The sequence below is a fragment of the Mizuhopecten yessoensis genome, unplaced genomic scaffold (genome assembly GCF_002113885.1).
Source record: "Mizuhopecten yessoensis strain PY_sf001 unplaced genomic scaffold, ASM211388v2 scaffold5575, whole genome shotgun sequence".
Classification (NCBI taxonomy): domain Eukaryota; kingdom Metazoa; phylum Mollusca; class Bivalvia; order Pectinida; family Pectinidae; genus Mizuhopecten; species Mizuhopecten yessoensis.
Genome location: NW_018406117.1, coordinates 30,951 through 44,589, shown reverse-complemented (window position 1 = coordinate 44,589; position 13,639 = coordinate 30,951). Strand labels below are relative to the sequence as shown.

General features: G+C 34.2%; 1 protein-coding gene across 2 annotated transcripts in view; it reads right to left on the bottom strand.

The window, feature by feature from the left end:
- LOC110450971 (leucine-rich repeat-containing protein 49-like) overlaps positions 1-13,639 on the bottom strand; it is an 81,337-nt gene that overhangs the window by 58,293 nt on the left and 9,405 nt on the right. For both annotated transcript variants that reach the window (XM_021498785.1, XM_021498786.1), the window contains exons 3-7: positions 9,574-9,679; positions 8,772-8,975; positions 8,157-8,223; positions 7,475-7,618; positions 6,592-6,653 (exon numbers count right to left, since the gene is read on the bottom strand). In XM_021498785.1, the coding sequence (XP_021354460.1) occupies positions 6,592-6,653; positions 7,475-7,618; positions 8,157-8,223; positions 8,772-8,975; positions 9,574-9,679 (583 nt within the window). The remainder of the gene's footprint in view (positions 1-6,591; positions 6,654-7,474; positions 7,619-8,156; positions 8,224-8,771; positions 8,976-9,573; positions 9,680-13,639) is intronic.

Genomic DNA, 13,639 nt, shown 5'->3' with positions numbered 1-13,639 from the left:
TTTTGTTGACCTTTGTCCATGGAAGGTCCCTGCAAAATTTCATTGAAATTGGTTCAGGGGTTTTGGAGAAGAAGTCGAAAATGTAAATTGTTTACGGACGCACGACGGACGACGGACGACGACGGACAAAAGGCGATCGCAATAGGTCACTTGAGACTTTGTTTCAGGTGACCTAAAAATGTTGTTATAGTCTCACAACAGCGTTTGCCTTCTCAATGCATTGCAATGGAAGGATGCAGAGCAAATGTCAATATACATTGTTATTGTTCCAACTAATGCATTATCAAATGTAAATGTAAATCCCTTCAATCATAATGATATCTGGATACCAACACAGAATGCTAATTAGGAACTTTCAAATCTGACTTTTCTACAGAATAGAAATAGAAGATATTTTTTAGTCAGTCTGAACAATTTAACAAATCTAAATTCAGTTAATGCTGATAATGAACTTTCAAATCTGAATTTTCTAGAGAATGTGAGTAGAAGACATTTTTATTCAGCCTTCTCAATTCAACATATCTGAATTCAAATAACCACCCAGTAATAAATGGTACATTATAAATTTGGGTGATACATTTTGAGTGTTTTATTTGAAAAAGTTGAAGCCAGATCGGTTGATGGCAGTCTGCGAGTGCCACACAGGTCCAGGTGAGCTAAATATTTTTAAGAAAAGTGTACTTAAGTATCATTTATCTATATATTTAAGTACTTTTACGTTAACGTTACAGATTAAAGGTATTTAGTTCTCTGATTTATTACGTAACCGTTTTACAGCTACAACAGAATGTCATTAGGGACTTTGGTATGACGACCCATTCTCCGTCATTACATAATTTAGCATTTAATCTGTCAAAGTGTGACAACTGAATTGATCACTAATTACATAACACTGTATTTAATCTGTTGAAGTCGGACAATGAGACCTAGCTATAATCACTCATCACATTGAACAGCGGTCAATCTTTCAATGTCAGCCAATCAAATCTTACCTTGCACATGGAACTACTTTTTTCTGCCTGCTGACCGTCGATTGCATGGTCCGAGCTGACCACACCTTCGAGGAAGACCTGGACAAATGGAGTCCAGACCGATTTCGGAACATATTGGTTAGTCTAAAGAGTCACAAACTCACATAAATGTTGGATCTGTATAAATCTCCAACAGTACATGGTAGGGTGAATCAATGTAATTATTTCGCTCAGTAGCGTCGATGAAGTCTCAGCAATTTAAAAGAAAGCTCCATGGCGAGAAAACCATTTTTTGCTTGGTACCATGGAATTCCTTCATTTGATCTCAACTACAGAAGTTCCATCATGGTGAGCAAGATGTTTTACATTCACCAGTACATTCTGTCACTGATAATCCCTTTTCTAAACATTGATTTTACACGTTATAATCCACAATACAACACTTCTCGGCAAATCCAAATTCATTGATTACAAACTTCTTAGAGTATAGATTTTTTCGAAATCCTGCGAGCTACTCCAAACATCTTAGTCATAGGCGTGCTTGTTTAATGTGTGTCCTAGTCTCCAGTGTGTTTTACATCTGATGGTAATCATGGATCAATTTGATGCGATCACATAATTTGTAACACTATCTCTGTTCACACAGACAGAAGTATACAGCAGGTACGTATACATAGACACGAACATATCCACCCTACTACCCTTATATAAATATACCTACACGTTATACACAGATATTGTTAGACCCTTTCACAGCCTATATACATATAATACTTATTAAAAAAAGACTACAGCGGTTTACCTATGTACCTTAACAGAAAAAGTTACCTTTTCTTTACATGTAATTCTATCTTAGTCATAACAATTACCTTTGAAATTATTTACTAGTAATCTTTAAGAGTATATAACCCTATGGGGCAATGTGTATAAACATACACTTGAATAAAAGTCAATTCAGAAAATTCAATATACATTGTGAACAAGTCAGAAAAATAAATATTTGACCGTACAACAACACCATGATTAAAACACGTGGCCGATTAGACATGCAGTAATAACTAGCTTACATAGAAATAATAAACATACATCCCATAATATCCTCTTCCTGCTACGAAGACTCGAGCCTTAATCGAAAGAATACCCCGGTCTGTTTATTATTAGTGACTTTGAAGAACTTAATAACATGACCAAAAAAATAATATATTTTTATAATTATTTTTACCTTTTTGTGAAAGACCATTTTGTTTTCTCAATTTATTTTGAACATTTAAAGATAATAAAAATATCTTTATGATTTTTGCATAACTTTATAACACGACAAAAAGATTTAAAAATGATTTTTACCCCTTTATCAAAAGAACAGTTTGTTTTACTTATTTTGAACTTTTAAAGATGATAAAAATATTTTTGATCATTTTTAATCCTTCATGAAAGAATTCTTCTATTTTCTCAACTTTAACCAATGACAAACAGATTTTTATTATTTTACACTGAATGAAAGAACTCTTTTGTTTTCCAAACTAATTTGCTTAAAACATGTCCTCCCTGTATAAACACCTTGTTATTTTTTCCCTCTTATCTCGACTAGAGATAGCATGTTCGATTGATCAGGAAACTCATGCATTAGTCTTTTTTATTTATGGCTACACACGAAAGTGCATATATTTCAGTAATTGATGGATTTATTATTCATAAAATCAATAGGCTCTTTTGTTTACTGTTTTAGGAAATAAAAAAATAAAACATTCTTTATATGAATGATGACTACATAATAAATCTATCGGTCGATCACTTAAAAGCACTTTAACTAAAAACACACAAATAAAAAATTACACAATTTACATTACAATCAGTTTGCTGCGCCCGATATGAATTTACTTTGAACAACATTAGAGCACAATAGTTCATCTTACTCAATGGGCAGTTTAACTCATTCACCCCTGAAGACACATTTGAACACTTCCAATTCAAAGGTTGGAATAGTTCATTATGAAATTTTAAGGGTGAATGCATTAATGCCATTCAAAAGGATAATTTAGATAACTGATATTTTTTATCAATTCCTTTCAAAACTTAAACATGTAAGTTAATTCTTTTATTCAGAACGATCACCTTCAGAAAAAAAAAACATGATAAATTTTTGGCAATTGCGTTTCAAGATGAAAAATAAATGGCTTAATGTGTTGATAAGCTATTTATGGCTAGCTTGATATTGCTGTTACCTGGTGTAACTTTAGGGTGTAGTACACTATGTATGTTTAAGGTTGCCGGTCCCTCGGCAGGTAAAATAGTTGAGAATCCCAATACATGTAAAAAAAAAATTACATACAGTATCCTCCCCTTACAATTTGAATATAAACTTTATAATCATTTTATTCTTCTTTATTCACATTACAATGCCAATTTTAGGTTGAGGACTATTTTAGAGAGTCCATCCCCTGTTAATTAAATGAGTGAGAACATTTTGAAATTATTCTTAGTAATGTTTTGGAAAATTATTATAAGAAATATCATGACCGGCAAAACAGTGGATACACTCCTTGCTTTACAATCAAGAGATTCAGGGATCGGAACCCTTGTGGGGGAGGGTTTGGGTTTGTTTGGGTTTTACATTCTATTAACAGCTATGATCATTTAAGGCGGTGCCAGGTTTTGGAGGTGGAGGGGAAAAAACCCCAACCTGTGGCCAGTACCTGGCGACAGCCCCACATAGGCCTAAGAACTAGCGACCCAGTGGTGGAGGGTTAGTGGTAGCAGAATGTCAGAAGCCTTAACCACTTGGCCACCACTGCCCCTCCGTGGGGGAGAAGTTCTGGTCAAAACGGTTATTACAATAAATATATTTCTTTCAGATATTACTGTAGGCTATAGTAAAACAGCAACATACTAAAATTCAGAAAAATGATGAAAAAACTGGAACTCTTCTTTGTTGAAGATACAAAACAGACTGCTTGGACCCTACTTTAAGAGCTTGTACAGTAATGTAGTAAGTGTACTTAATTAAGAATTCTCAAGAAAGGAAACAAACAATTTCCAGTCGTAATTTTCTACTTGTTTGAATAATTAACACGTCTATATCAGTAACAAAGTCCTTTTAACATTTCTTGTTTGTATTCTTAACAAGTCTTTATTTGTACAATGTCCTTATAACAATACTCTAAGCTTCCGAACAAAAACAAAATCAATTTATTTTTTTGGAACAGAATACATTCCCTGTATTTTCTGTCTTCCAATTTTCATGAACAGAGGGTCACTACTAATATTCAACACTGAAATCGAAAAACTTCACAGAATACAAGGGTCCGTTTAAACAATGATAGATATTGATTTCCTGGCATTTTCCTGCTAAATGACAATGGTATTGATATATCCCAGTAGCGTACCAGTAAATAGCTCTACAACAGGACAAGTGTACCGTTAACTACTCCTTCATATGAGTATCCCTCTAACACAAAGCTTGAAGAAGACTAATTTAAGGATCTATCCGTCCTACTGCACTGGTTTTTCGTACAATTTACAGTAACTTCCCCTTAATTTCCATTTGGATATAACTGACATGTAGCCCACTTGGGCCAGGACATTTCTATTCGGTTAGAGCGATTGTATGACAATCTGAAGTCCAGTGTTCAAATCCCAGCCTAGCCCTGCAAAATGTTTACACTCAGATCACTGTTGTTGATAATATTTTGTTAATTATGAAATTCATAAAAGTCCCGCAAGGTACGGTTTTCTTTTTAAAAATGATTTATAAAAACTATAGTCATGTCTGGAAAAAAAGCAGTTTCCCAAGCAGTTTTTGACACTGGTACTATTAGGCGTCTGATAATGACAGGTCTGTTATAACCACGGATTAGCCGATGATATGATAAATTGTATTGCATTTTTACAAAAATATATCTAGCCACATGATGAAAGCAATATATACAAGGAGAATGAGTTTCTGGACGAGGCAATGACTTGTAGGCCGGATATTTTGTCACTGAATGAATTCATTTATTTAAACGGGTACCCTTATAGAGTTGTCAGTAAAATGAGGTTTCACTATACATTTGTGAATACTACAAGGAATGCTTATGCTAACAATTATACTAAATACTGACAAAATCGTTCAAATGTGTACCCCACAGATACATAATATGCTCATTTATGAATTCTTCTTGCAAAACAAATCGAGAGGAGTTGAAAAACCATTCAAATCATCGGTCTGAGAGCATAATGCATGAATGAATTACACATCTGCGCCTACAATTATATATAAACTGCGACCTAGTTGTCCATATTCACTGTACAAATTAGAGTCGAAATTTAACGGTCGGACAATGCCCGATTAAGTTCCATTACGTTCCATACATGACATATATGATTTTCCTGTAACTTTAAGTACAAACTACAATCTGTACCTACAGGTGTTGAAATTGAAGTTTAAATTCAATGTACACTCATGTTAAACATAAAACTTGTAACGTAAGACCAGTCGTCGGAGGAATGTATCGGTCTAATAACAGAGCAGTGATCGGAGAGTTCTGATTACGATTTCTCGACTGTAACAGAGAAAGCTCTGTAACTGATATCTGTGATAGGATCTTCTTTAAACTGCATTTAAAAATAATTACCAAGTGTTTGTGACATTTGAGCTGAAGTGAATGACACACATGTATCCAGAACGCTGAGATAAAGAAAGGATCCTGCCGAGTACGTATCATAAAACAGCTCCACAAGCTGAACACACCACACCCATCAAAAGTAAATTATATCAGATACATGATACCTGTTAATTTTCAGAGGAATTCCTATGGGAGTAAGACTTAATTGACAAACTAGCAGATAACAATCCAACTCAATAAGCATGTGTCTTTGTATTCATATGAAGTATACTGTATACCGGAAAATGTTCGCCCAGTCAAACTTTCACCCTTCACCGGAAAAATCCGTATTCGCCTAGGTTTAGTTTTGCCCTTCACATTACTTTGTTTATTAGTTTGTTTACTAATGTTAGCTGTAATGACAAGTTTGACCTCATTACGGAGGGCGAAAAAAAAGACGAAAATTAAACAGCAGCGAAAGTTTCCAGGTATAAAGTAAATGCTAACAAAGTTTTGTCCGAGTCCTGTCATCTATGATTACATTATCACACGGAAATGTGCGACCAATCAGAGCTCAGTGCTAGTGAAGTATATATGACCAATCAGATCTGAGCTGCTAGTGAATAGAGACAATTTTTTTATTCAAATTCTTACTTTCCCAAGTTTTTGTAGTGAACAGGATAAGGATTTGACGGAGGACTCTTTGTATGATTACAAGGAATTCTAGGTTTATTCTATGAAACATATATGGGAATATGATAACCAAAGTGATATTTTATAACTTTTGTGGGGGCAGGGAATAGGGCTGGGGCCTATGGTGTTGGTACAATATAGTACCAAATAAAGAGCCAGTCTCCCAGTTGCCTAGTAGGTAAAGTACTGTAGGTAATTCTACTGTACATTCATGCACAAACCAAAGTTCATACCACAAGTTGGTTTCTTTACAACAAAATGCAGACATTCATTCTACATATGGGTAGAAACTCTGTTGTGTAACAGCTAAAAGAACCTTAATCAACCAAGTCTAGAGGTCTTACCTGGAGATGTCATTGAAGCTGAGGAACAACCGCTGAAGGCTCGGAAGAGTGTCTACATCAACCTGGAAACACACAATCAAAACGTGCGTTTAATTTATGTGGGTGTACATTTCAATTTTTTGGCCACTAAACCTCAAACACCATAGACAATGAGACATGCTTGACTCATGTGTAAATTGTGATTAAGATTTAACATTTAGTTCTTTTAATAATTTTTTACTTTTTTTAGACCAGAATCTGTTATCAGATGTAATACTGAATGGAGGAAACAGGAATATAAGTTATTCAGTCTGATTTGAGGATTCTGACTGTTACAATACCATGTATTTCTTTCCTTTCTATTCCTTACCAGTTCCTGTCAAAAATGTCATCAACTTTATCTATTCACCATTTGGTAAATAAACATGGCAAATCATTGCAAGAATTCCCCCACTTTAGGACAAACTTTTGCATCAGAAACGAAAAAGGGGCTATAACTCTGTATATATGCGGAGGGCAAGGCCTGTTTTCAGCATGTGACACTCCACTATCCCAAGTGGTATTCAGATACAAAATTTGGCAACTATAGGTGACGAAGCATATGAGGTGTGTCTCAGACGATTGGTAAACAAAGGGCTGTAACTCTGTATATAAAAGGCACAAGACATCACTTTGCCCTGGATAAAACCACACACACATTGATATACTGGTAAATGGAGTGAAAACTTATGGTCTCAATTAGTACCAGTAGGAGACTAATACACAAGAGGCCCATGGTCTAAAGGCCTGTATCACTCATCTTGTATTTAAGTCATACAGTCTCAGCTCTCTAACCTAATCAGAACTCTCAGACACAATTTAGGCCTCTGGACTAACAAGGACTCATCAGATGTTAGGAACTTACCACAGTTCTGATCCTGTTGCGCCGGAGGTTGAGTTCCGCTAGAGAGTCTAGACCCGACAGATTGTCAACGTAGCTGATTTGGTTTCCCGCGAGGTTCAGCACTCGAAGCTCTGACAGATGGCTCAGATTCTCAATCATGGCAATCTACAAAGGTCAGAGTTTAGCAATAAAGGTCACAGGTCGGCAAAAAAGGTCACAGGTCGGCAATAAAGGTCAGAGGTTAGCAATAAAAACTAAACAACTCACTACATACATGATAAACCTTCTTCAGTTGACAGAACCAGAAGCATTTACTTTTTTTTGCAGGGGGGGGGGACGTGACCAGATATTTCTAATATATTTTGGACTTTAGATCATTTACCTTTTAATTCGAAAAAACACTTATTTAATTCAACTGTTTGAAAGGTTTGCAAGTGTACTAATATTGATACAACGCATAGTTTAGGTATTATAGCAATTCTATTTTGAAGGGTCATTCATTTCTTTTTCTGTTTCTCCATCATTTTATGTCCTCACAACACACCACTGTGCACCTGTTTGCTATTTTTGATTGTCAGATAAATACCTGTTTAAGTTTCTTCATTCATCAAACTAACATTCATTAAAACGGATTGAGAAGAATTGCGTCATCCTAGGATTTGATGACAAAGAAACATATCTACAACACTGGTAGTATGCTTACCTGATTACCATGTAAGTCCAGCACATCCAGTTTACAAAGTGTTTCTAAATTTTCTATTCTTTTAATTCTGAAATAAGATGAAAAATGTTACAGCATACATATAAACCAAGCAATTGGCTATACCCCAATATTCCCCTGATCTTTGACATTTTGGGAGAGAAAACAATTTCCCCCCTGGTCTGTCGGATTTCTTTAAAAACTAGTAATTTTTCACAATTGCCTCATTTTCAAATTTTTTCATATCAAACTCTGGATGGACTACTATTGGAGACATGCTAGTCTAAATCTCTAAGAATACAGATTTAGACACATGATTATATCTACGTTTATCTCATTCACCCCTACATATTTAAACTGAACTTACCCAGTCTTTGATATGGTAAGGTTCAAATGGGACTTTAGGGGTGACTGGGTTAAAATACATAAAACTAGTCTACAATATTCTTGAATCAAAATACTTGAAAAAACGTCAATGGACTCAAAAACGTTCCAACAGCTATTATCTCCATTGCTGAATATTTTTTCTCTCCCCCACATGATCTAATAAGATAGATATTTCTACCAGGGACATGTTTGGTGTCCGTTAAATCCTAAAGTAATGCTGGGACCACTTACTTGTTCTTGCCCAACATGAGTACCCGTAAAGACTTGAGTGCACTGAGGCCGGAAATCTCCTCAATCTGGTTATCATACAGGTCGAGGAAGATGAGACGCTTCAGGGAGCTGAGGTGCTGGATCTTGTTGATCATGTTGTGTTGGTAGTTCAGCAGCCGAAGCTGTTCCTCTCCCTCCAGTATCGGACATACTGTCAGTTTCCGTCTATAATTAAAACATGATTTTACTCCTCGCCCTTCATCTCTATAAATAAAACACACTCAATTTTACTCCTCTCCCTCTAGTATCAGATATAATGTACGTGTAATACATCTATAACTAAAACAGTCAATTTTATGCCTTACTGACCTGTATCAGAAATACTGTTATGTTATGTCCATAGATTTTACTATATGTATTTCATGATCAAAGGGAAGTAACTTGTGATTTTGGTTTGTTTGGATATAGAACACTTGGACATTAAACTGCTAGGGGTTTTAAGATTTTTCCAGAAATTTGTGAAAATAACTGTAACATTAATACATTCTTTGTGTAGTGTGGATGAGTGGATCACGCTACATCTGATAGATCCTTTCGCAGTATTCCATATTTTCCCCTCAATTTTTGAAATTCTAACAGAGTTGAAATCCAGAACATTAGATGTGGGGATGTAAATTGTTGAATTATGGACCTCAAGACTGACTAGATGGATTGTAAACATTACACATTTTGTGGAGATGGAAACTGTCTGACTCTCTGGACCCTCAACACCTAATACAGGGTTAGCAGTGTTATGTATACTTTTTACGGGACGGAAACAGACCTGTCTAGGTTGAGTCTGTCTGGATTGGAAGACCTTTCATCAGGGGTCCGATACACCACTGGTATACCAGGGGCTGACGGACTCTCCGCGAATATCACTCGGTCCCCTACAACAAAGAACAATCGGAATGTTAACGCTGTAATCTCAATATGGATCAAACAAAATTTACCATTGCTTGTCAATAAAGTATACCCTACAAAATTCATTTGGCAATTATATCAATGATGAAATACCATGTGCCAATTGTCATCACCACGTTATTATTGTAATGCTATAAAACTGTAAAGGTTCTTATTTTACCACACTCAAATTTTAGTGTAATATCACGTTTTGACAAGTTAGCGCATTGATGAATTGGCGCACCCACAAAATATACAATAGAGAACAACATACATCAACTTCAACGAGTGCATTGATAATATAGCGCAATATTTAAAGCACAAAAAGTGCTAAAATATGTATGTCTGCAGCAGTATTTTTCGATACCACAATCACTTCCTGGAAGATAGCTGTCACAATGAATAAAAACATGCAGGTTCAGTCTTAAAATATGGTATCCTCTTATCATATTTCATCCGAATAATATATTCCCAAAATTGTACTATAAGCATTGAACTGCTCTTAGTTGCCATTCACAGGTGATATGAATGCCATATAAAATCTGTTATATTCAACATGGTGTCCATGGAGTTGTTGTCTTTGATTGGCAGAAAAATTCACTGTGAATGTCAACTGAAAATAGTTCAAAGCTTAAAGCTGACAGTGCAAGCTAAATAGATTTCAATTTTTTTATTTTTTATTTTTGGTTTCAAGATCTTCCCTAATGATTATCTCTTCCTTTTGACGCTTTTTGAACCCAGTGAGACCCATACTGGTTACCAAGCAAGCACGAACTAAAATGTCGGCACTTCCTTAGAAATAATAGCCAAAATAGATAGTCACTGGGGAAGATCCTAAAACGAGATATTTTTTTTATCTCAATTGAAAGCTTTTTAACTTGCACTGTCAGCTTTAAATAACAAACCTGATATACAAATACTACTGATTCCACTTAGTCTTATGTACATGAATTATAGCAAATTATGTTTACCAAACTATGGTCATGTCAAGTTCTTGATGCATATCAATTAATATACCTGACCAATTTCAAAGGTTTTCAGTAAAATAACCTATTTACTGACTAAATCATAAATACAATTTTATAACATTCAACATCATGTCAAAATTGAGAAATTGTGAAAAATGCTAAAATAACAAGTTTCCAATAATATGTGAGTCTCTGTGTGTGATACAGCCTATTACATCTAAATAAGTTCCCAAAGAGTGATACATGTAGTTGATTATCATATTTGTCTAACTTGAGTTAGTTAACTTTCAAATTGTATAAAAACTTGAGGTTTACCAAGTTTCTTTTGCAATTTGAAAATTAACTAGCGAGAGTTGATAAACATGATGATCCACCATCACGAGTTTGAGGACCTTTTCCTCCTACAACGTTCAGATATTTTATCTAGAAAACCAAACATTTCTCTTGGGAATGCATCATTCCTGTTTCTGAACGTACGTCACAGTGACGTCATACATACGTCACAAAGCATTGTTATTTGACATCATAATTAGAAGATTGACCAATGAAATAGCCCCCAGTGTGTCACCCACTAGTGGGTAACCAAAAGTCCAAAGGAGTCTGGGATGAGGAAACCTAAAGTGGTTGTGGGAGAAAAATAATTACATAACTACTCCAAAATGGATAAGTCCTGAAAACATGGAGAATTACTTGTGTAACTCAAACCCACTCATATTCAAATTTGTCATTGTTGACAGAATATTATCATATGATGTAAATTTCCAAAGTTATCTCCCCTTATCAACCTTGATTTGATTGAGAATTTATTTTTCATTTCAAAAAAGAATAAATTTTGATAATATATATCCTATTTTTCTTAAAAATAAATACACTTAAAACTTCCTCTGAACAGACTTTCTCTTTTTACTTCTTATGTCTTTTGAATTATAACCTTTAAAATATGTTTATCTGTATTGTACCTTTAAGTTTCAATTATTTAACTAATAGTAACCAGTGATTTGACCTTCTGTACAAGTGCTGCAAGTGTTACACTAAGTCTCATACAAAAAACTTTAGGCCTTATAGCTATACTTTTGGGACAAGCAACAAAATACCTTGACCTTTGACCGATGATGGTGACCTTGACCTTATAACAAGACATTTGTATGTAGGTCAACAACTAGTTAGTAAAAATGTATGCATCTATGAAAATTTGAAAAGAAGTTCAGTCTCTCAAATGTTTGTGCTCAGACATGCATTAAGTTGAGTTGACCTTTGATTTGACCTTTGGGACAAACATCTTGGAGTTGTACAGGACACATTTTCTAGACATGATACATTCATAAAAAAGCCTTGAATCATTCACTATATGAAGGATATGTGCACACTGACGTTGGAATATTTCTTTGCGCAAACACATGTGAAAGCATTTGTTAATACTATGTGATATTCAGCACCCTCAAAACACTCCAGTGGAGAATTGAACATGTGACTAAGTTCAACAGTATAAAACCCAATACATCATTCCAGTCTGGTGTATTTCTTGTATTTAAGTTTTGACACTGTGCTGGTGTAAAACTGGAGCAGATGTTTGTGAAAAGTTTTATAGTTAGAAAACATCCTAATATAGTTAGCTTTTGAGAAAAAGAGAAAAAATTGCCAACTAAGGTTATTTCAGTTTAAAAGTAATTTACCTGCATTGCGATAACCACCTTTGAAACAAAGTAAAATATAGATGAAGAATGACTAAAGCTATAAACGTTCTATGACGTAGACGTTTGTTTTAAAGATTTGTTTCCTGGAAGGATTGAACAAATTGAAGTATTAGAATAGATAATTAAATGATCTGTTATGTCTGCTTTGGGTATAATCTGTTTACAGTTATCAATGTACTGGAGATATATACGGTATATCATACAGGCGTGAGCAGAAAGTTACCTTGGACACTTATATTAGATTCTATAGCAACAAAAATAAATACAAATTGTATTGTTAAATATACAGTAGATATAAACTATATAACTCATTATATTTACTTATATCTTAAAAGTATGTACATATGGAATCAGTTCCTTCTTATTTTAAACGTTTAAACTTTAGGTCATGGGTACCACAACACAAGTTTAAATTCTGAAAAAGGTTTCAATTTAAAAACTGTTTTTCATCTTTGAATATGATTTCGAGTCATTTCCCTTGATAAGTTAATCGTCTTTCATTTTGATACTTTGCATTTTAAATCGCTCAACAGCAACATTATAAAGCAAAGGATCACCAATTCATAGGTCCAGAGTTTGTCCCCTTGAAGTTCTTTTTTTCATTTATGCTTATTATTTCTTTTTGTTGACAAAATTTCCAAATTCTAAAAACTGCAATTCATTGAAATGCGTTGTGAGATATAAGACTTATGTTGAATACTTTTGGGGAAAATGACTCAAAACAAATAATTCATGATTGTGCTAATGGTTATAAGATATTTTCTGTTGATGGTACTCTTTGCCTTTTTAATTTTGTAGGAAGTTTTTTTTCAAATATATTAAAGGCCTGTAAAAAATATATGCAAATTATCAATCCACAAATTCTTTGCCCAGCAGAAAAAAGAGTTAGTAGACAGTGGACAATTTTACAGTGTTGTGTGGAAATTAAACCCTGCAATTTTATTCCAGGTGTGGTACCAAAACCAAACCTTGTAAATTTGTTCCAGGTGTGGTAAAAAATAACTAGAGAAAATATGACCCTTCTAAGATAAAGCACTCAATACGGTATTAATACTAAAAATCTACAATTTTAATGTTATTTATGCATCCAAAGGAAAAGAAAATATCCAACTATCAAAGAAGAGAATTTCAAACCTAAGGTCCATCATCCAAAGTTTGTTAGTTTTTAGATATATTAAAGTGCCAATGTATTGTAGATCTTACTGATTTTTAGTAATATATTCTGTAAACAAAATTGTAGACAGATGTAAAATTATTCTTTATTTTTTTCCCCTTTAATTTTATA